General features: G+C 40.2%; 1 protein-coding gene across 2 annotated transcripts in view; it reads right to left on the reverse strand.

The window, feature by feature from the left end:
* The window catches only part of LOC119859694 (serine/threonine-protein kinase TNNI3K), a 194,742-nt gene that overhangs the window by 136,112 nt on the left and 34,952 nt on the right, over positions 1–23,678 (reverse strand). For both annotated transcript variants that reach the window (XM_043520182.1, XM_043520181.1), the window contains 2 exons: positions 3,903–4,001; positions 1,832–1,970 (listed from right to left, as the gene is read on the reverse strand). In XM_043520182.1, coding sequence (XP_043376117.1) covers positions 1,832–1,970; positions 3,903–4,001 — 238 coding nt within the window. The remainder of the gene's footprint in view (positions 1–1,831; positions 1,971–3,902; positions 4,002–23,678) is intronic.

Here is a 23,678-nt window from a genome sequence, read left to right on the forward strand (position 1 = left end):
TCACACTATTCCACCCGATCATGTATTAAACACACACAAACACACAAACTTAAATTATACGTGAAAATTTTATAATGAATAATGTATTACAAACATTCCATTTCTTTTTCTGTTCACAAATTGTGTGTGAACAGATTACGGTTTCCTCATTATTACTTGAAAATATTTACTACATAATTTCTACTTAATAGCCTTCATCTGTAGCTCATTCACTAACAGTCTGTTGTGGTTTCAGAGTAGCAGCCGTGTTAGTCTGTATTCGCAAAAAGAAAAGGAGTACTTGTGGCACCTTAGAGACTAACAAATTTATTAGAGCATAAGCTTTCGTGAGCTACAGCTCACTTCATCGGATGCATTTGGTGGAAAAAACAGAGGAGAGATTTATATACACACACACAGAGAACATGAAACAATGGGTTTATCATACACACTGTAAGGAGAGTGATCACTTACGATAAGCCATCACCAGCAGCAGGGGGGGGAAAGGAGGAAAACCTTTCATGGTGACAAGCAAGGTAGGCTAATTCCAGCAGTTAACAAGAATATCAGAGGAACAGTGGGAGGTGGGGTGGGAGGGAGAAATACCATGGGGAAATAGTTTTACTTTGTGTAATGACTCATCCATTTCCAGTCTCTATTCAAGCCTAAGTTAATTGTATCCAGTTTGCAAATTAATTCCAATTCAGCAGTCTCTCGTTGGAGTCTGTTTTTGAAGCTTTTTGTTGAAGTATAGCCACTCTAAGATCTGTGATCGAGTGACCAGAGAGATTGAAGTGTTCTCCAACTGGTTTTTGAATGTTATAATTCTTGACGTCTGATTTGTGTCCATTCATTCTTTTACGTAGAGACTGTCCAGTTTGGCCAAAGTACATGGCAGAGGGGCATTGCTGGCACATGATGGCATATATCACATTGGTAGATGCGCAGGTGAACGAGCCTCTGATAGTGTGGCTGATGTGATTAGGCCCTATGATGGTATCCCCTGAATAGATATGTGGACAGAGTTGGCAACGGGCTTTGTTGCAAGGATAGGTTCCTGGGTTAGTGATTCTGTTGTGTGGTGTGTGGTTGCTGGTGAGTATTTGCTTCAGATTGGGGGGCTGTCTGTAAGCAAGGACTGGTCTGTCTCAAGATCTGTGAGAGTGATGGCTCGTCCTTCAGGATAGGTTGTAGATCCTTGATGATGCGTTGGAGAGGTTTTAGTTGGGGGCTGAAGGTGATGGCTAGTGGCGTTCTGTTGTTTTCTTTGTTGGGCCTGTCCTGTTTTTTCCACCAAATGCATCCGATGAAGTGAGCTGTAGCTCACGAAAGCTTATGCTCTAATAAATTTGTTAGTCTCTAAGGTGCCACAAGTACTCCTTTTCTTTTTGAGTCTGTTGTGGGTATTTGATATTCAAAATCTGAGTTGTTTAGATTGGACACATATATCACATGGGTTCTTTCTTCTTCTCTGGTTGGACCAGCATAACTCTTAGAAACAAATTTCCACTGTGAGTACTTTTGACTATGATTTCTAATTTGTTTCCCCCTAATATTCTCCAGCATTCACTTGCAACTCACTGTTTCTAGGAGCACTTTTGCCAATAAGCTAATTCTCTAGCTTATTCATGAGAAGCCAACACAAAGGGGACAGAAACATAGACAAAGCATATTTAGAATGTGAATAAATATTCCCAGAATTTGTTTTGCACTTTTCACCAACTTCATTATACAAACACACATGCGCACACAGTATCAGAAAGCAAAATCCAAGGTTGGTGCAAAGTATGTGCCAGCACTTGACACTCTATATAAAATATAATTTTAATGTGTTTTTAAAATCTTCCCTTACCATCTGCCTTGCTGCCCTCTTCCATCAAGAGTTTTGCAATATTAAGAAACCCTTTGGCAGAAGCTAAGTGGAGGGGTCTGTCTCCAACTTCCCCGCTCACATTCACATCAGCACCAAACTTCAGCAAGAGGCGGGTAACCTAAATATTTCATCAATGTAAATTAAAACATCAAGTGAAAACAAACATTTAAATGAAACCAGAACATAAGAATGGCTATGCTGCATCAGACCAAAGGTCCATCTAGCCCAGTATCCTGTCTTGAGACAGTGGCCAATGCCAGGTGCCCCAGAGGGAAAGAACAGGTAATCATCAATTGATCCATTCCCTGTCGCCCATTCCCAGCGTCTGGCAAACAAAGGCTGAGGACACCATCCCTGCCCATCCTGGCTAATAGCCATTGATGGACGTATCCTCCAGGAATTTATCTAGTTCTTTTTTGAACCTTGTTATAGTCTTGGCCTTCACAACATCCTCTGGCAAGGAATTCCACAACTTGACTGTGAAGAAATACTTCCTTTTATTTGTTTTAAACCTGCTACTAATTAATTTCATTTGGTAATCCCTAGTTCTTGTGTTAAAGTTTACTCTATATTGGATTTCATAACATCTTGAGTGAGAAAGCTCTATTTTTTTAAATTAAAACTGGGTTATGTAGGTATATATAATTTATTTTCATGAAACTCATTATAAATTCCATTTGTAAGTTATATATCTATAAAATATTACATTGTTCACTAGCAAATGTCAGTTCATTTTAAAAAATGATATGGATAGCAAGAGGTTGGGAAAAGACACACTTATTTGTTTAACTGACCTAGTCAGCATAATAAAGTAAATGTCCTTAACATCCATAAATTAGCTATGTCGAGCTGTAGCTTCCTTCAGAAAGCAGAGTCCCTTATCACAAAAGCACCATATGCATTTTAGCATAATTTCACAAGACTGTGACTATTTGTTCAAAAGTGGTTCACGGGAAATAAGCAAACTAATCTCTCAGCCCAACATGTAAAGAGTTTCTTAATGTTATTGGATGATGAGGTGAATATACAAAAAAAGGAGGGTGCAGGAATGCATGCTTTGTGCACATCCTGACTGTTATTGAACCATAGAAGTATAGAGTTTTCAATCATCTGTTCTCTTGGAGTCTGTCCTTTCAAAAGCATTTTCCTGGGAATGACTCTTCAACGCACTCTAAGTAAACTTCAGTGAAATGAAAAATATACTCTACCTAGAGGTCATGCTTTGAAACTCTGAAAATGTCCCAGCATATGCATGTTTCCAGGAAAAGAAAGACACAGGGACTGACTCACATAAGCCAACACAGACACAAGGCTACTTCTGAACCCAAGGATCTCCTGCAGTGCAAATGAGCATATTGCTCACTAAGTCACAGAAACTTCTATATTAGCAAAGAAAAATGGGATTAGGAGGGTCTGATGATAATTTAGGACCAAGGCTTCAGTGCTTTTTAAAAATTTCACTGCTGGTGAGAATAAGTCAAGCAAGATTTGGCCCTTTCCATCCACAACACACTGGGTGAAATCCTGGCTTCATTGGATCCACTAGGAGTTTTCCCATTAACTTTCATGGGGCCTGGATTTCACCCATTAAATCCAAGGTGCACCAATCCTTTTGTTATTGAGTACCATGGGTCATTTTGTACACATTTCTGTAGAGGTATTTAAACTGATACACCAAATGGATACAAGGCAGCTTCAAGGTTCAGCATTGTATGAATTATATCTCTGGATGAGAAGCCCTGTTATAGGTTAGAAAAACTCTCTCTCACGAATGGCAACTAATTTCAAGAACTCTTTTGCAGGGTAGTACATTTGGCTGGCGATCCTAGCAATGGGTAGTTAAAACATGAATAGTCACATTCCTATGAACTTTCAAACACATGAAAATGTTGGATATAGTTAAAGGCATAACTTAAGGATGTGAAATCTGTGCAGCCTCTCTCTAGTAGGACCCTTCCAAATATAAAGACAGGTTGGCTGACAGTAAACCTACATGGGGCTTGTTGTGAGTGCACTCTTTCATCTTTGTCAGATTCTGCCCATTAATTACCTGTTCATGGCCATAGTATGCTGCAATGTGTAATGGGGTGAAAAACACTGCATCTTGAACATTGACATAAGCTCCATGCTGCAAAAGTATATCCACAGCCTAGAAGAAAAAGAAATAAAAGATTCCAAATAGAAGTTCTATATGTGGTCACCTTCTAATAAAATTCTATAACATTATGCCAAGAAAGAACAAACATCAACTTATAAAGGCAGAGAACTCCATACAGCATATAAAAGTGATTAACTTACAGTACTATAACTGAACACTGAATGTCACTGATGCCTTATAAATAAACCGGAAAATGTTTTTGCCAATAAAAAGCCCGATTTGTGAAGGAAGAGGCCCAGAAATTACTGACTCAGAAGGTTCAGAATAGCCTTTAATTTTCTTTGAGGCTTCATGAACAAACATCAACAAACATATCACAGTTCTTAAAAGAAAATAAAAGACCCCTTTAAATTTAAATGCATGCAGGTAAATTCACAAGTATAATTCACTCAATGTGTAAAGACTTCAGTGTATTTTAGAAGATAATAGCCCTTAGACTTCAATAAATAACCAAAGTGATTTCTTTCAAATTTTCACTCTCTTAGTCATTCTGAAGGCCAATGGTTTGGTCGAGCAGCTATTAATTTTGAAGCATTGGCCTTCTAAATAACTGTCAAAATGGAAATTTGAATTAAACCGTTTTGGATTATTTATTGAAGCCTAAGCACTGTTATTTTTTTGAAGCCCAAGGGAGTCTTTATACCCACTAAGGGTCTTGTGCTGCAGATCATTTGCATAATTCTACACACAATTTTATGGAATGCTATTGTTTTTTCTTATAGCCTGCACGTGAGTCTCATGATTGTGAAACGTGCTGGAGTGAAAACCCTAGAAATTATCCACAGCAAGGGAAGCAGCAGGGAAAAAACATTCCAGCTCAACCTATTCATGTGCCTCAATGATGACATAAAGGGACCACCTCTAGTGAAAGGATGAGTGGATAGTGTAGATTCTACTGCTATTCACTCCTCCTCTCTGCTGACACTGGCAGCGATGGTCCCAAATGTGGCCGACATGATGAATCATTTGTGATGTGGGCACCTGTCAACTAGTAACTGGACTGAGACCACCAGTTCATTTCACACGGGCTACAAAGAGGCCGATTATTTGAATCCGTCACTCACAAGTACTGACGGAACTAAGACCTGTTACTAAGCAACATTAGTGTTCAGGGATTATTTCTTTAGACTATTTAAATTGAAAAATATTTTGTCGATATGCTTCATTGAGTGAATTTTCTGTGCAAAGCCCTTACCATACCATACTCAATGCATTTTCCCTTATGTTTAATTATTTCATACTAACATTGACTGTAAGCCTCCCTAAGATTAGTGTTTTAGGGACTACTCCTGCCACGTACAGAGCCTCCTCAAATCCCATTGATTTCAATAGGTTCTGAAGGTATTTATCACCTTCTAAAAATGTCCCAAACACTGGAAGGCCCAAATGCTCTTGAGCAGAAGAGAACCTGAATTTGCAAGTCTGAGAATAGGATGCATGGAAGGGTATTGTTAGGATATAGATATTCAGGCCTGTCTGTAGAGGCCTATACTCTAAGAATTTAGGTGTATTCTTATCACTTAACTAGTTATAGAAGTATAAAAGAAAGAATCAAAATCACTGTCTGCCGTGTAAGGTCCTTCTCTCACTGTGACAGTCTGAGGCCCTGTTCTAAGGCTAAGGCCTTTGGCTAAGCAACAGAGGCAGCCATAAGCTGGGATGTGAGCGGTCAGCTCCTCACATTCCAACCTAGTCACATTGAAATAAGGTGCTATTGGGCTGTTAGGAATACAATCCTGTCCTGATAGTGCCTATCGCCTCCAGAGACAGGGAAGTGCCTAGAAGATGTAAAAGAAAACTTAGTTTGATAGCATCCTGTCTGGCAAGAACTCACCTATCAATAGCTGGGATGTGAAATCCTCATTTCTGTGTTTGTTCTATCACTGTAGTCCCCATTTCCCTATTGTTTGTCTGTATAATCTCTGTCCGGTTCTGTGATTGTTTCCGTCTGCTGTATAATTAATTTTGCTGGGTGTAAACTAATTAAGGTGGTGGGATATAATTGGTTAAATAATCATGTTACAATATGTTAGGATTGGTTAGTTAAATTTCAGGAAAATGATTGGTTAAGGTATAGCTAAGCAGAACTCAAGTTTTACTGTATAGTCTGCAGTCAATCAGGAAGTGGGTGGGGGGGGGGAATGGGAACAGGGAATGGGGGTGGGGAAATTGGAATCATGTTTAGCTAAATGGGAACAGGGACACAGGTAAGGCTCTGTGGTGTCAGAGCTGGGAAGGGGGACACTAAGGAAGGAAACTGGAATCATGCTTGCTGGAAGTTCACCCCAATAAACATCGAATTGTTTGCACCTTTGGACTTCGGGTATTGTTGTTCTCGGTTCATGCGAGAAGGGCCCGGGAAGTAAGTGGGTGAAGGAATAAGCCCCCTAACATCTTGGTGCCAGTGACTTGGATACATCGCATCGGATAGGTGAGTGGCAGCCTGTAAGTCCCCCTCCCCAACAGTCCGCGCAGCTGCTTGGAGGGGGTATAGCGAACTCTCGTGATGGTAGTTGCGGGTTCTGGCAAGCCAGGGTAAAGGATTTTTTGGATAAATGGATAAGGAAGATCCGGGCCCATACCAGGGGCAGAGGTCAACCTGGGATGAGATTAAAAATGAAATGGAGAAAGTGTTTGGGGACCCAGAGGGATGGGAGGTGGCTGAGGAGCCCATCCTCCTTTGGTATATGGGCAGTGGAAGAAGGTCTCTGCCCATGGGGACTGAAGGCTTTCCAGGGAAAGGAGGCACTTCAGTCCGCTTGTGAGAGGTTTGAAGTAGGGGCAGCATTATGGGAAGCTGCCAGTAATCTTTCAAGTTTGGTGCTGCTTCAGGAAGGGCTACTGAAGGGTTGTAAATTAGTTAGGGGTAGTTAAAGATGATTTGGCACAACAGGGTTTAAAGTCAAAAGCAGAGTTAACAGACTACCTTTAGAGACTGGAGCTGAGACTTGGTCCTGGGGGAGTGGAGAGAAAGAAGGGGAAGGGAAAAAAAAGTTTCAAAGTGCAAAATGGCAGGGTTTGCAGGAGCGGGTAACAACCCATACTATTCTCCCAGAGCCAGAATGAGAACCTGGGGATAAGGGTTCCCAACTGTTTCAACTCAGGGAGCCTACTCTTGGCTCAAGCGAACTATATCCTTTTCTTCTTTTCCTTCTTCTTTTTCTCGGTTTACTTAATTTGCTGCTGGTAGCCTATACTTTAAACTGACCCGACAGGCTTAATTGATTTCTTTCCACCTCTTCCCCTTGCCTTTCCACACTTTTGTTTTTCTGAAGTTTTAATGGAGGGTACTTTGGATACTTATGTGAGATGTTTTTGGTTTTTTTGGACAAAGTATGAGGGAGGTCTGCTGTATTCCACTGAATTTTTGGAGTAAAAGATCCATGGGCATCCCTGGAGACAAATGTTTTACTGCCTCTTTGAACAGTCTCAAGGTAAAGACAGCACAGGTTAAGGCAGCTGTGTGGCAATAATTGTACTTGGTGGCTAAGTTGTTACAGATAAATTGCACTACCTTAAAGAACTAAATGTAGGAGTAAGTGATTTAAAGAAGTGAGGGAAAAATTACAAATAGCTTTTGCAAAAATTGATAATACAGGGTTTGAAGGAAAGTAAACATTTGGGAGTTGTGGGAATGGTAAAAGGTAACTGTTGTGAAGATGTTAAAACAGTAACAGATGTGGTGTTACAAGAAGGAAGTTTTTGTTTAATGATAAAACCCAGTTATATAAATGTAACTGTATGCAGAACTCTGTGCAGTCACATTGGATGGAAGCTTGGTAATTAAATTATCCAAGGGAGTCAGGTAGAGTGGCTACTACCACCACTAAGCTTCTGACCCAGAAGCCTTTACAGCTATTCTGAAGGAAAATGGGCCCTTTTCCCACGGAAATGGTCTATAAGGGACTGCTGCAGGCAGCAGGCAGAGAGAGAATCTGATCAAAATTACTTGACTATTGGGTAATGTAATTAAAATCAGTAAAGGATGTAAGGGGTTTCTATTGGAACTTAACTTGGCTTCCCCTGGTTGTGTCTAGTTGTACAAGATGGGAGTCTAATCGGGTACAGTTGTGTAAAAAAGAGTAATCACAGTACAAGGGATGTTAGGCAAAAGAGAATTTTGTGTGTGCGCACAGGAAAAAGAAAAGAAAAAGGGGAGGAATGATGGGAACACTTAGCCTTGGGTTGGCTCTGGGGATCAGATTGTTGCTTTGGTGGGTGTGCATGAAAAATCTGTGGGCATGGGGGAGGCAGTTACATCTTGTGTAAAATTAATATGGCTAATATAATGTTATGGAGGTTAAACTATATGGAAGGAATTTGCATTTTCCCAGGACATGTACAGTGTATATTGGAGAAGGGGTAAAAGAAATGCAAATAAAACATGATACTTCATTAAAATCCTATTAGGGCTCCAAAAGGAGCCACAATAGGTTGTGCTTCCTTTTTCAGATCTTTGTGTTTTGGAGCAGAAGATGAAAGTAGAAAGTAATCAGAACTCTAGTGGAAGTGGATTGTTTCCCTTTTAAAACAGTCTCTGAGCTGATAATAGCTTTGGATCCAAAAGCAAGCCAGTAAGCCTCTGTGTAAATGCAAATTACCTAGCTGATAGGCACAAAGGAGCTGCAAATAATGAATACATCTGGTCAGCAAACAAGTTACTAGAAGACTCAGTTTATGGCCCTCCGGGAAAGGGAGGTGAAAAAACAAGTCAAGCCTGAAAATAAGGGGAACAGGTTAACCTTAAGGGGTGTGTGTGTGTGTGAGTGTGTGTGTGTGTGCATGCGCGCGCGCTGTAAAAAACTGAAGCTGTGTTTCAGCTATTACATGAGAATAAACTTAATGCTTGGTACAGAAGAGAAACTATTGCAAACTTGGTCTGTTGTTCAAGAGGAGAAACTGAGGTACACCACCTCATGAATTTCATAAATGACCAGTGAGTGGGGTAATTCACTAGCCTGACTATAGAACAAAATAAGGACAGCCTGGAGGTAATTCTTCTGTTTTTCCTGCAATTAGCAAGGAAATTTGTAAAAGAAAGTGGTATTATATTATTAATTATTATTAAGCAATAATCTGTCCCCACTAGGGGGTGGTGGAAATTGTTTCTTTTGTTTTTCAGACACACTACAAGCAAGCTGGTACCAGCGGAAGAATAACCCACAATACCATGGATCTATGTTTTGTGGTGTTTGTCTGTGGTGTTTGTCTTGTTACTAGCATTGTTGTGTTTTAATGAACAGAAAACCTCCTGACATGGGTGAGGGATGGCTTCAAAAGGCTGACCTTGGGGGGAGATGTGTATAGGAACGCAAAATGCTCAACTAGGAGGCCAGCACCTGTGTAATAGCTACCAGTTTCATCATCTATCACGGAGGGAATTGTAAAGCACCATGAAATCTGGCTGGTGAATCTTCCCCATTGCTCAAGGTTTAGCTGATCGCCATATTTGGGGTCAGGAAGGAATTTTCCTCCAGGGCAGATTGGAAGAGGCCCTGGAGGTTTTTCGCCTTCCTCTGTAGCATGGGGCACGGGTCACTTGTTGGAGGATTCTCTGCTTCTTGAAGTCTTTAAATCACGATTTGAGGACTTCAATAGCTCAGACATAGGTGAGAGAGGTTTTTCGCAGGAGTGGGTGGGTGAGATTCTGTGGCCTGTGTTGTGCAGGAGGTCAGACTCGATGATCATAATGGTCCCTTCTGACCTTAGTATCTATGAATCTATGAAATCTCTGGATTAAAAGCACTACACAAATGTTAGCTAAATCATCAATACTGACAAAAAAAAATCATAAAAGAACAGCATTCCTACGAGATTTTGCCTGGTATTAGAACCAAATCAGAAGTTAGGTCCTTTCTGGTTTTAGATTTGAACCAGAAGGAAAATCATAAGAGCGGAGATTTGCATCCTTAGAACCCAATATTCAAAGGGAGTTAGATAGGCAATTTCCTGCAATATTGTTGGAGATTTTACTGTATTAAAATTATGGATCATTGTGGTCTTGGGATTATACATAATTCTAGGGGAAGAGTGACCGCAGTTTCTCCAGGAATTAAGAACAGTGGGGGAATGGGAGTGCATAGGTAAATTCACTTATGTTGTAAGACCTCCAGAGAAATACCACCTGGAGAGGCTTGCAAATACAAGTTCAAACTAGATTCTCCAGAGACCAACAAAGAAAAAGCGTCTGGATAAATAACCTCAGTTTAGACTGACTCATGTCCTTCTTTCTGATCAAGAAAATGGACAGGGCCTTCTGTTCAAGGGAGGACCCAATTCTTCCTGGGATGGGATGGAAGGACTTTGGCTTACTGAGGTCACCCATCATTGCCCTGAACTGCAATGGATCCATCTCTAGCTTAAAAATGTCTGCAGTTTCTCACAATTTTTCTTAACTAATTGAAAATACTTAGTGCAATCAGCAATCTTCAGCAGCTTATTACCGCTTTCTCCTCCAAAGCTTTAGTTTATTAAATAATACTGACCCTTGTGGTGCCCCACTATTACCTTGCTTTCCACTCTGAAGAGTAATCATTCAGTACAACTCTATTTCTATTTCTTCTTGCTTAACCAGTTTTTAATTCACATGACTTTTTCCTTTACCCTCTTGTTATTTACCTTAATAGTCTTTTATGAAAGGCATTATCCAAAGCTTTTTGAAAATTAAAGTAAATTATGTCCACTTCAAACAGAGACTGTTAATTAAAGTAACTTTGAGGGTTAGAGAGAGTCAACAAATGGAACATAAGATAGACTACATAAAGATTTTGTCTCTTGGAGAAGGGCAGGAGATAAGAATTCTTCTAACAAAATTAAATCAATGGATATTGACTTTCTAGTAGGTAAAATTAAAATGAGATAGACAACTTGAACAATTAAACCATATGCATCAGCATTAGCCTATGTATATCCCTGTGTTAACACATCTAAAGTATCTACAATGCTTTTCAGAGCTTCTTTATTAATTAAGCCATTAAAACCTAAATAAGAGGAGCATCAAGCACTGGCCTAATTCTTTCCAATTTAGAAGATATAGATATAATCAGTCATGTCCTGTAAAGATCCTTTGCACAAAACTGGCAAGTCTCTTAACTCTTTGCTGGTCTGTAAGAATTGGACAATTAACCTTGATCAGAATGAAGCAATAAATGCCTAAAGAAGCTTCCAAATGGTTGTGAAACACGAATTACAATTAAAGGAGTTGTCTAACTAAGGAAGAAGTTTATTGAAATGTTTCAGCATATTCTTTTTTGTTAGACTTGGGGACAGAAGACAGAATTGAGACACGCTATCTGTAGGTTCTCCTAGCCTCATTGGAATAGATAAGATAAATACAGTTGGGTCACAGATAAAATCAGTAATGAAAAATGCAGGTACTGATTTCCTGAAATATACCATTCGTACAACAAGAATAGTTTTTCCGTCCAAAGCAGGTAGCCAAGAAACTGAGGTGTTTTGTTTTCTTATCTGAATATATTATACATAGAATGGTTTAAGTGACTTTGTGATACATTATGGGAAGACAATTGTCTTGCCCTCATCATTTAATTAATTAATTTAATTAATTAATTAATCAGCTCTCGTCCCCTAATGCCCCTACTCTACTTGCGCTACATTGATGACATCTTCATCATCTGGACCCATGGAAAAGAAGCTCTTGAGGAATTCCACCATGATTTCAACAATTTCCATCCCACCATCAACCTCAGCCTGGACCAGTCCACACAAGAGATCCACTTCCTGGACACTACGGTGCTAATAAGCGATGGTCACATAAACACCACCCTATATCGGAAACCTACTGACCGCTATTCCTACCTACATGCCTCTAGCTTTCATCCAGATCATACCACTCGATCCATTGTCTACAGCCAAGCGCTACGATATAACCGCATTTGCTCCAACCCCTCAGACAGAGACAAACACCTACAAGAGCTCTATCATGCATTCCTACAACTACAATACCCACCTGCTGAAGTGAAGAAACAGATTGACAGAGCCAGAAGAGTACCCAGAAGTCACCTACTACAGGACAGGCCCAACAAAGAAAACAACAGAACGCCACTAGCCATCACCTTCAGCCCCCAACTAAAACCTCTCCAACGCATCATCAAGGATCTACAACCTATCCTGAAGGACGAGCCATCACTCTCTCAGATCTTGGGAGACAGACCAGTCCTTGCTTACAGACAGCCCCCCAATCTGAAGCAAATACTCACCAGCAACCACACACCACACAACAGAACCACTAACCCAGGAACCTATCCTTGCAACAAAGCCCGTTGCCAACTCTGTCCACATATCTATTCAGGGGATACCATCATAGGGCCTAATCACATCAGCCACACTATCAGAGGCTCGTTCACCTGCGCATCTACCAATGTGATATATGCCATCATGTGCCAGCAATGCCCCTCTGCCATGTACATTGGCCAAACTGGACAGTCTCTACGTAAAAGAATGAATGGACACAAATCAGACGTCAAGAATTATAACATTCAAAAACCAGTTGGAGAACACTTCAATCTCTCTGGTCACTCGATCACAGACCTAAGAGTGGCTATACTTCAACAAAAAAGCTTCAAAAACAGACTCCAACGAGAGACTGCTGAATTGGAATTAATTTGCAAACTGGATACAATTAACTTAGGCTTGAATAGAGACTGGGAATGGATGAGTCATTACACAAAATAAAACTATTTCCCCATGGTATTTCTCCCTCCCACCCCACCCCCCACTGTTCCTCTGATATTCTTGTTAACTGCTGGAATTAGCCTACCTGCTTGTCACCATGAAAGGTTTACCTCCTTTCCCCCCCCCCGCTGTTGGTGATGGCTTATCTTAAGTGATCACTCTCCTTACAGTGTGTATGATAAACCCATTGTTTCATGTTCTCTGTGCGTGTGTATATAAATCTCTCCTCTGTTTTTTCCACCAAATGCATCCGATGAAGTGAGCTGTAGCTCACGAAAGCTTATGCTCTAATAAATTTGTTAGTCTCTAAGGTGCCACAAGTACTCCTTTTCTTTTTGCGAATACAGACTAACACGGCTGCTACTCTGAAACATTTAATTAATAACACTATATTTTTGAAACATCTCAATTGCTTTAACCTGTTGGTTTAAAGACATTACATTACAAGAGTCAATTTGCTTCAAAAGGCAGACTCTTGGATTGAGTAGATGGGTTGGGGGCTCAGTCAAGTTAGCGGAAACTCCCTTATCACCCATGTAGACACAGTTTAGCACCTTTTCAGTTGTGTTAGCTGGTTGTGTGGTAGCCAAGGTAGAAGCTCCCTTAACACCCATGCAGACATGGGGGGTAACATTTTCAAAAGTGCCTAAGTGACTTATGAGCCAAAGTCTCATTTTCAAAAGAGACACAAAGACTTCAAATTCTAGGGGTATGTCAACACTTAAAACGCTGCAGCAGTGCAGCTGTAGGCATTTTTGAAACAACGAGGGTTCCAGCTAGACTACCACACAACCAGCTTGCACAGCTTTGAAGATGTTAAACTGTCTGCAGGCGTGTTAAGGGGGCTTTCCAATCATGTTAAACTCGTTCAACTGAGCTAACTCAGTTGAAAAAACACTCTTCCCCCCCAGATAGACAGATCCTTCATCAGTGTACCACCTTAAAAACTGATCACATTATCTTCTTGTAGCTGATGTTTGATCAACTCTGACGAAAGCAAGAGAAGTCCAAGTAAAAGAGGTTTGCTTATGTGAAACTATAAGGGAGATACAAGGTACCCACACCATTGGGCAGGATCTGGCTATCATATGATTTCATCTCTGTGCTATTTTGGACACTAGAGAACTGGAAATGCATAGTTTCCATCTTGTTTTTCAGCAAACATGCTTTCATAATTAGGTTCAAAAGTGTAATGATTAGGAACAGGTAAACTGGTTCTGCAGAAAAGAAGGGTCTTAATCTAAATCATAACTGAACCTTTTAAAGATAAGAACTGATGGAAACTCTCCATCTCCTAGTCTGCGACAGGCCTCCTTTAATCAAATCCATCTTGGGGACTGGACAATTTCTGCTAAAATGGCTACTGTATCAAGTTTCATTAATTCTGGTATCTCTCCTCCCACTCCTCAGGGTTCAGACAAAGACAAATTCTGGAGAAGACCTGGGCCTGATTCACAATTACCTGCAATTTGTGTAGTCATCTATATCTGTGCAAAGTGTGAGTAGCCCTACTATCCTGATTTAGTAGCATTTTACATTGACTTTGCACCAGCATAAATGACTACAAAAAAGCTTCAGACAAGTTGCAGGGCTGTGAAGATTCAGTCTCCTTGAATTCATGAGATTAGATTTTTCTAGCCAGCCAGACTGTAACAGATAAATACAATAAAACGTCAGATTAGACCTCTCCATTCATGACATATGAAAGGAAGGGGGTATTCTGGATGTCAGGTGGACGAAACTGGAGATGCTTGAGATTGGAAGTCGGGAGAAAAATAGAGTTAGGAGGAAGGGAAAAATATGTAACTGTAGAAGTTAGAAGCATTAGTGTGGAATGGTGAGAAAGATAAAGGAAAATGAGGACTTCGAAATATTCAGATAAGTTTCAAATAAATACGTAAACTTTCCAAAATTTTTCAAGTTGTTTGAGGTTCACTCATAACTAGTAATAAAGCTCATTCAAGTGAAAACTAGAGATGAAAAATATTCCATTGTAAAATAGGATTTACATGTGAAAATCTATATTTTATTCTTTGAAAGCTGTCCTTATAAGACAAACTCCTTGTTTACCAACAAGTCATTGTTGCAAGAAAACAAATGCAGTCACTCTTTAGTGTGTCAGCTGTACCAATGGCAAAATGAAATAACATTCCTCTATCCCAACTGGAATCTCAGCTCAGTTCACAAACCTTTCCATCTGCAAATGCCAATGTTAATTTATAAAATGAAATCAGCAACAATATTAGTTCTTCAGTGTGGAAATATTGGATAACACATCAGAGCATATTAAAAATGTATTATTAATTCAGCAGTGACCTCTCTGGGCTGGAAACATTTAATGTTTTTAAAATATCAAGCTTAGGAACAGTTTTTTAAAACTCATCTGGGTATCTAATTTGGTTTTCAGCATCTCTTATTTTTCTCTAATTTTGTATACTTCTCACTGAGGACTCCAGTCCAGGGATCATGCTCTGAAAACATCCAATAAACGATAAAACAAACCAACAAACTAGTTTTGCTAAAGTAAACAAATATGACACAAAATCACAGAGAAGATGAAATATTTATGTACCAAGCTGGCTCAGCTGAGTTGGAACATCTCATTTACAGCAGTGTCCTTCAATCTCCCAGTTTTATAGAGGTGATTACTATCGTGGTTTCAGGAGATGTGGAGATTGTGCCAAGGTCACAAACTGGCCCTGCAGCAGAACTGAGAATCAAAGCTAGATTCTCCAGTTGCTCTTTGTCTGGCTCTGAAATATAATGAGCATCTTTCCTCAAGAAATGAAAAAGTCAAATAATATATATAATAGGCTGGTGTGTATGTTTCTTTTATTTATTTAACTGAATAAATAATTTTTCCCTTATTTTATTGAAATGGAGGAAATGTCAAAAATATATTTTCCTTCTCTGACTTACATTTCACTGCACTTTTTACAGTTTTTTTTACAGTTCCAATTTCCATGAATATTAATGAAATTCTGTGCAAAGTAAGCTATTTAACCTAGCAGAAGAGATTCTCAGCAGACTGAGAATTTCAAATTTCTATAAAAAAGGGAAAGAAAAAAGCAGAATCTGAACTATAAATCTTCAGGTTCCAAACCAGCAGCAGAACCAAATGAGATATGTGGAGTACAGCTCTCCGTAGGGGACGTTTCTGGCAAAGTTCTGATCATTACTAACAGAGAAAACAATGGGTCTTTTCTAAATTGCTCACAAAAAATGATTCCTCATCAAATTAGGGGCTTTATCCTTGCAAGGAGCTGAGCATCCTCAGTTTTCATTGACTTTAGTTTCCATTGAGGGCACTCTGCACATTGTAGGAGGTGCTCTGTCACAGGATCAGGCCCAAAAGTTTTAAAAAAGCAACTTGAAAAAGTAAAATAAAACAAGGTATTTTGTATTTTCTGCTCATTGTTCTTCATTTTAATGAGCTGATCTGAAGCACATATTTACTTTATGCTCTTGTGCATCTCATATGTATTATTTACATTTGAGCATTTTTCTGTTGAGCTACAGAAAATATAGCATTATGCAAAATCACCCCCACAGGCTTATTCTTAACCCATTGATCCTGTAATGAACTCTTGTCATGAGGAGTATATGGCAGGATTGGTGCCTTATTCATACAATTTTCTAGGGGAAAAAGCACTGGCAGAAGTAAACTTGGGAAACGATAGAAATGCGGAGAAGAATGGAGGTTTGGAGGGCCAGAATTTCAAAATATGGACTCTAATTTAAAAATTCTTTTCTGCTAGCACATACTGCAATTTATCTGCTTAAAAAATAGAGAAAAAGTAAGTTAGATCTCATCCTCATATAGATATATTGAAAATCATGTATAATTGGATCAATGATTTTTTTGTTTCCTTTAGTCAACTAACAATAATTAAGTAATAAAGAACGCAAAGTTGTATGTGAAAGATCTATTCTGGAAAGCTAAGAACCTGCAAGTTGTAAATTAATCTGTCTCGTTATCCAGAAATCAAAATGTATTAGTGTAGCGGATTCATTTCTCTCTGCAAATAATTCTGCTTTAGTAAAGGGGAAATAATGACAAAATTTGTATTTGCAGGAAGAATGATTTTGAACTCAATACACAGTATTTTTCTGCAAGCAATATAAAGAAACCAATCGACATTATGTGCTTAAATCTATAGCCCAGCTTCAATATTTGTTCATAAAGATTTTATGCAACAACATCAACACATGTTAAGTATTAAATTATCTGATTGTGCAAACGTGGGATTTGTGAATGCAATACTTTTCTGCCCATATTCATAGGCCAGACTGAAAATATGGCTTTTCATGTTGTAAAACATGAAGGGAGAAATCCTGGCCACTTTGAAGTAATTGGACATTTTACCATTGATTTCAATGGGGTCAGGATATCACGCTCTGTGTATCTCATTAATATTAGGGCCCCTTTACATCACTTTGGAAGTTTGCATAAATTACATGTATACTAGTTTTAAGCCATCTTTATAATGCCAAAGTGGTATACAGGAGTCTTAGTATAAATGACAATCAGGCTCCCATTATTTATATTTAATATATAAATATTTCTTCACTAATGAGTGATTCTAACTTTTAAGCTTTCGTGAGCTACAGCTCACTTCATCGGATGCATCCGATGAAGTGAGCTGTAGCTCACGAAAGCTTATGCTCTAATAAATTTGTTAGTCTCTAAGGTGCCACAAGTACTCCTTTTCTTTTTGCGAATACAGACTAACACGGCTGCTACTCTGAAATCTAACTTTTATATTGCCTTCCTGTAACTTCTGATCTGCTCTCACTCTATCTTTTAAAACACATTGACAAATTGTTTTCTCTTCATGTCCTGTACTTTTGTACATCTCCCAAGCAAAAAAAAAACCCTAAAGAATTACAAGGTCTGGTTGGTTCAAACCAGCTCTTGTTTCTGTTTGACAAATGCAGATTCTTCATATAGGTTCCATCATACTTATTATTTTCCTTGAGCTTGCACTGGCTGCTCAGCACTTGTTCACATGATGCTGGTAATGAAAGACTGTACTTACTCCAAAATTAGGGATACCTGGACTGGAATTTCCAACATCAGTGCATTCAGTCTACATGCCAGAGAGATAATCAGCATGTTGAAACACATTGAACCGAAGCAAAACTTTTAAAAGTATGCAGGGAAACAATAATTTTTCTAGTTTTATTTAGAAATTATCTGGAATGGCAAAGTACTTTTCATAGTCTCCAGTCTGTGAATAAATCGTCTTCACTTCTACCTAGAAACAGGTCATTTACAGAAATGGGCAAAAGCCACAGAATTAATGGCTGGATTTGATTTTCCCAGGTTTCCAGATCTGAGGTGAGGAGGAGATGATTCAGCCTATTATGACAGATGCCAGCCACAGGTTTGGATCCAAATTTGAGTGTTCAAATCTTGGCTTGTTCAGGCTCTTCTCTAGCCATTTGGTACATGACTAGAAGCCAGCACACAAGATTTCAGGGCCTCCTTCACTTTACTTCACATTTCTTTTGACATGTCTGTCAGTATGTCTTTTCCCACCTCCTATGTCTTTCAGAAAGTATAGTTAGGTCATATATTATATCAAACTGAGTAGTATACTGTGTAACAAAGTTCCTCCTCTGCCTTGGTGGATCCTGCGCTTATTGGTGGATTTGCTCGCCTCAGAGGTTCACAGCAGCCCTCAGTTTGGCCACTTTCATGGCTCAAATCTGCTGTTCACTCAGTTAGCCTCATCACTGGCCAGCATGGGGAAAAGAAAGAAGAACAATCCCCACAGTCTCTGCTGATCCAACTAGTGGATTGTGGAACAGGCCAGAGACCTTCTCCTCTGGTGGAACTCACAGTCCAGACCAATTCCTTCATTATCAAGTAGGGAGTTGGGGGGATGGAGTGATGGGGGGAACCCAGGCCCGCCCTCTACTCCAGGTTCCAGCCCAGGGCCCTGTGGATTGCAGCTGTCTACAGTAGCTCCTGTAACAGCTGCGTGACAGCTACAACTCCCTGAGCTACTTCCCCATGGCCTCCTCCCAACACCTTCTTTATTCTCACCAGGACCTTCCTCCTGATGTCTGATAATGCTTGTACTTCTCAGTCTTCCAGTAATACGCCTTCTCACTCTCAGCTTCTTGAGCCTCTTGCTCCCAGCTCCTTGCATGCTCACCACAAACTGAAGTGAGCTCCTTTTTAAACCCAGGTGTCCTGATTAGCCTGCCTGTCTTAATTGATTCTAGCAGCTTCTTGACTGGCTTCAGGTGTTCTAATCAGCCTGTCTGCCTTAATTGTTTCCAGAAAGTTCTTGATTGTTCTGGAACCTTCCCTATTACCTTATCCAGGGAAAAGGGACCTATTTAACCTGTGGCTAATATATCTGCCTTCTATCACTCTCCTGTAGCGCTGCACGAGCTGCAGCCGGTCTGCTTCCAGACCGCGCCAAGGAAACATCTATACACGCTCGTGCTCCACACCCTTCACATTCTCACCCTCGCATCCCACCCCGATACAAAATAGTGGGACCTCCTGCCACCTCTGGAGGGTGAGGAGCCCCGGTGGGCCAACCTATATTCCACCTTGGTCCTGAGGCCTGGTGGGGATATCAGTTGGCATCTCCTTCATGGAGCCATGTGCATGGGCATGTACTTGGGGTGGTTTACCCCTATCCCAGACACCTGCCCCTTTTGCGACGTGAGGGAAATGCTGGCACATATATACTTGGAGTGTGCCAGGTTGCAGCCCCTATTCTGGCTCCTCACGAATATTTTGTTACATTTTTGGTTGCACTTTTTCCCTCACCTTCTTATTTATGCACTCCCTATCCATGGCCCCACAAAGTCACGGGACCTCCTGGCCAACCTCCTCCTGGCCCTGGCTAAAATGGCTATCTATAAAACCAGAGTGAGGAGGTTGGCCGATGGAGTCTCCTGTGACTGTGGGGCCTATTTCCGATCCTTTGTCCGTTCACGTATCCAGGCAGAGTTCCTCTGGGTGGCATCCACTGACTCCCTTGATGCCTTTGAGGAGCAGTGGGCATTGTCTGGAGTTCTCTGCTCAGTGTCCCCATCCAGTTTCCTTCGTTTGACCCTTTGACCACACTCCTGTCCTTTTTATTTCATTAGTTGTCCCCCGTACTTATTTGGTTTCCAGGTCCTGTGGATCCCCCCTTAGGCTGTGGGGGGATCCTTTAGCAGTGAGCGGGCGAAGCCGGATCCCAATAGGATCACTCTCCTGTAGCCATCTGGCCTGACCCTGTCACAACTGTAACATCAGATAATCTTTTGCAACTGTCACACCACTTTTTGTATAGCTAAAAGATTTTTATTAAAGGTGGATCAGAGATGAATCTGCCACTTCTTTCTTACTTATTGCACCCAAAAGATTGACAGGTGCTGATATTTACTTTGTAACAAAATAGGTAAAACACCCCTTGGTGATGTAATTTTCACCAGCATGAGCGGTAGCGTGCACAATGCTATGTTGGCAGATAAGTTTCTCCCAACAACATAGCTACCACTGGTCATTGGGGGTGGTTTAATTATGTCAGTTGTAGAGTTCCTTCCCATCGGCATAGAGAGATCTTACAGTGGCATAGCTGCATTAGTACAGCTGTGCTGCTGTAACCTTGCTAGTGTAGACATAGACTAGGAAACCTGAGTTTGGAAGAAACATTAATTCTTTACGCTGGTGGTGTCAGAGTTCATATAAGTGTTCGAGGTGTAATACATATGTTTTCTAGGGAAACACTATATGCTTCTTAGAACTTCTAAACAGATGACCAGATGATCAGAACAACCTTTTGAATTTTCAGTGAATGTAATCTACCCACTTAGCCCACCAGGATAATGCTACCTTCATTAATGCGCAAATGTGGGGTCATGTCCATCATGAGTAATTTTATTCAAAATTTCACTGTGGATATCTCCCTTAATTATGCCTCTTCTTGAGAAAGTAAGAGTTCTGGGATGAGACATCTGCATAGATGTGTGGAATATTTCTCGAGATTTCACAATGCTTATTAAAATAGAGGGTTTTTTCAAACTTTGCCATAATTATTGCATAGTATTTGTTTTCTGTTTATTGTTATCAGTGAATTTAGTGTAGTTTAAAATATTGGATAGAACCAGGTATATTGCAGGTAAATGCTGTGCAAGATTCCATAGACAGCTCTATGGATCTCAGTCTCTGCTCCCAGTCAATATGAACACTGCCAAACTGTGACTAGTTTCCCAATATTGTCAAATAATGACTAGGGCATGACCACCAAAAACAGTTTAAATTGTTACCAAGGTCAGGATGAGCTATAATGAGAAATAATGAGCTATTAAAATGACTCCAGTAAATAACCCAATCTAATGAGCGTCCAGCATAATGAGGAAGACAACACAATCAATAAGATAATATGATCAGAAGACCTTACTTTATATACATGGTACTTTTGAAAAGACAGACACTGTTTTATAAAGAATATAATAATACAGATTGTACCTTAGATACTTGGGGCTCCGTTAAAGAATACAGACGATTCCCTTAATGCCATGCCCCCAGCAAGGCAAAATATCACTCTGTACATAAAATCATTACCAGGTAATGCACAGTCCACATACAAAACACAAAGCACATTTCAGAGAATATGAAAGGATCATAAAACTAATAAGAGTGCTGCTAACTTGCCTATTATAATCCTTGCACAGAATGACTGGATATATATTTTTTACATTGTAAACAGTAACTTCTTTTTTGAGACAGGATATGCTAGGAAGCATTTCTAGTGAGTAAACAACAAGACCCAGGAATATACTTGACTAATGAAGGGAATGACATGATGTCTCATGAGTTTAAGAATGTAATGCTAAAAAACAAACACCAAAACCACCAACAAAACCTACTCCTTGAAAAGCCAACCTTCAAAATAAAGTATTGTCAGTCTGCTCTATTTGCATGCTTCTCCATCCACAGACTTAAACAGTTGCCTACAGATGCTGCAAATTGATTTGTCCCTTGATAACGGTTGGAGTTGCTGACCGAAACATTGAAGAATAACAGCTTTTTAATTGAGTTTTTGTGTGTGACTAAGTGTACAGTGCTTTATCCTTTTCTCACTTTGTCACATCTGCACAGATTTCAGAGGCAACGCCAGGCTTTCGTGTGGTTTGTCTTTATTGCTTCTATCTCTAGCTCCCAATTAATCAATGCAAAAGTAACATTTGGAGTTATTCTTGTTTTGGTGTCTTTTTATTCATTGCTTCTAAGTATTTAGAGGATACAAACGTGTGGGGAGAATCAGCCAAAGACTGCACTGGCTTCTCCTGGCCCAGACCCTGGGGGAGGATCCCCAATGGCAGAAAGTCTGGCCAGGGAAACAGCACACTGCACCCTCATCCTCTCTGCCCACACCAAGATGTGAGGAGAAGGGGATTAGGCAGCCAGCACAGTTTAAAATGAAAAGGAATACTTGGGGCACCTTAGAGACTAACAAATTTATTTGAGCATAAGCTTTCGTGAGCTACACGAAAGCTTATGCTCAAATTTGTTAGTCTCTAAGGTGCCCCAAGTACTCCTTTTCTTTTTGCGAATACAGACTAACACGGCTGCTACTCTGAAACCTGTCACAGTTTAAAATGTGAGTGATTCTGGTGATGGAGGGAAGTGGCTGGGATATGGTGATTCAGCCCCGCCACTAGGCATCCTTTGCCAGTAGGGCTACTATGGAGTACAGTCAGAGTGTGAATCTGTACAGAGCTTAACAGAGCACAGAATTTCCACTCATAGTGGGAATGTTGAGGAAGTGCAGATTGCTCAGGCTGGCTTGAACCTCCCTGGGACAAGACTGCTGTAGTTATTATTTATATTATGTTAGTGCCCAGAGATCCAAGATAGAATCAAGGCCCCACTGTCCTAAGCAGTGCATATACTCAGAGTTAGACATGGTGCCAAATATTCAAAGGCATTTAGGGGCCTAAAGATGCAGCTAGGTACTTAAATACCTTTGAAAATGCTCCGAAGCAGGCTAAGCGTTAAGCTCCCCTTGATTTCAAAAGGAGATAGGAGTCTACCTTTGGTTTGATAGTAAACACATATTTACTGACTGTGCCTCCAGTGTAAACAGGAATGTTTCAAAGGTTCATAAGTGGAGTGAGCCCAAGATGGCAGCCACATGAAAGTATAATCACAGCTTTGTTGCTTCTGCAATTTCAAAGCCTGTGGGACTAGCAGGTCTGTTACACTCTCCAACTGGCAGCACTGTCAATTTTGGTGATGTTTGCAGTGCAGGATGAATGACAGAGTTTAAATCTTACCTCTGAACCTCCTTGTTTTCTGTGGTTTCAGTTAGATCATGAATGTTGCTTTACAATAAGTACTTTCACAGAACTATTTCCCCCCTCCATTAGAGGAGTGTTAGTTATTTAGTTCTATGTTTTTTTCTAAATTTAATAGTTTAAAAAGGACTGGATTGAAGTAAAAAATCTCTCATTATCTGCAGAACACCTACATTTCCCTCCTCCCCTACTCCCATTGCTCCAGTGTGCTTCAGCATGAACCTAGATGGACCCTGTGCTCATTCAGTCTTCATCCTCTCTGCTGAGCATGCCAACAAAGGTGCCAATTAGTACAAACCAGGGTGTTAGTTCTGGAGATGTTGACACTTCTCTACTAGGAACTGAACTGAAGTCAGAGTTGCTTTCTAATAAAAGTCTTTTAAAAATATCAGGTTCAGAAAGAAATTCCATTCCCTAAAGCAAGTGTTTTCCTCAGAGCAGTCTCAACCCCTGATCCTTCCCATAAACTGTGAGTGGGTCCCAGCTAGATCAGGGAGGATCCCTGGTACGGAAGAAGGTTGAGAAATACCACCCTAATATAGTATGGGTCAAAGTTTCAACATGCTTTCTTAACTGCACCACACAGTTGTCTGCAGAAGCCTCCAGTTACACAGATAATTCCTGTATTGACACCAACACGTGGATATTTTTGAATGCAAA

Source organism: Dermochelys coriacea, chromosome 8 (genome assembly GCF_009764565.3).
Source record: "Dermochelys coriacea isolate rDerCor1 chromosome 8, rDerCor1.pri.v4, whole genome shotgun sequence".
In the NCBI taxonomy this organism is placed as follows: domain Eukaryota; kingdom Metazoa; phylum Chordata; order Testudines; family Dermochelyidae; genus Dermochelys; species Dermochelys coriacea.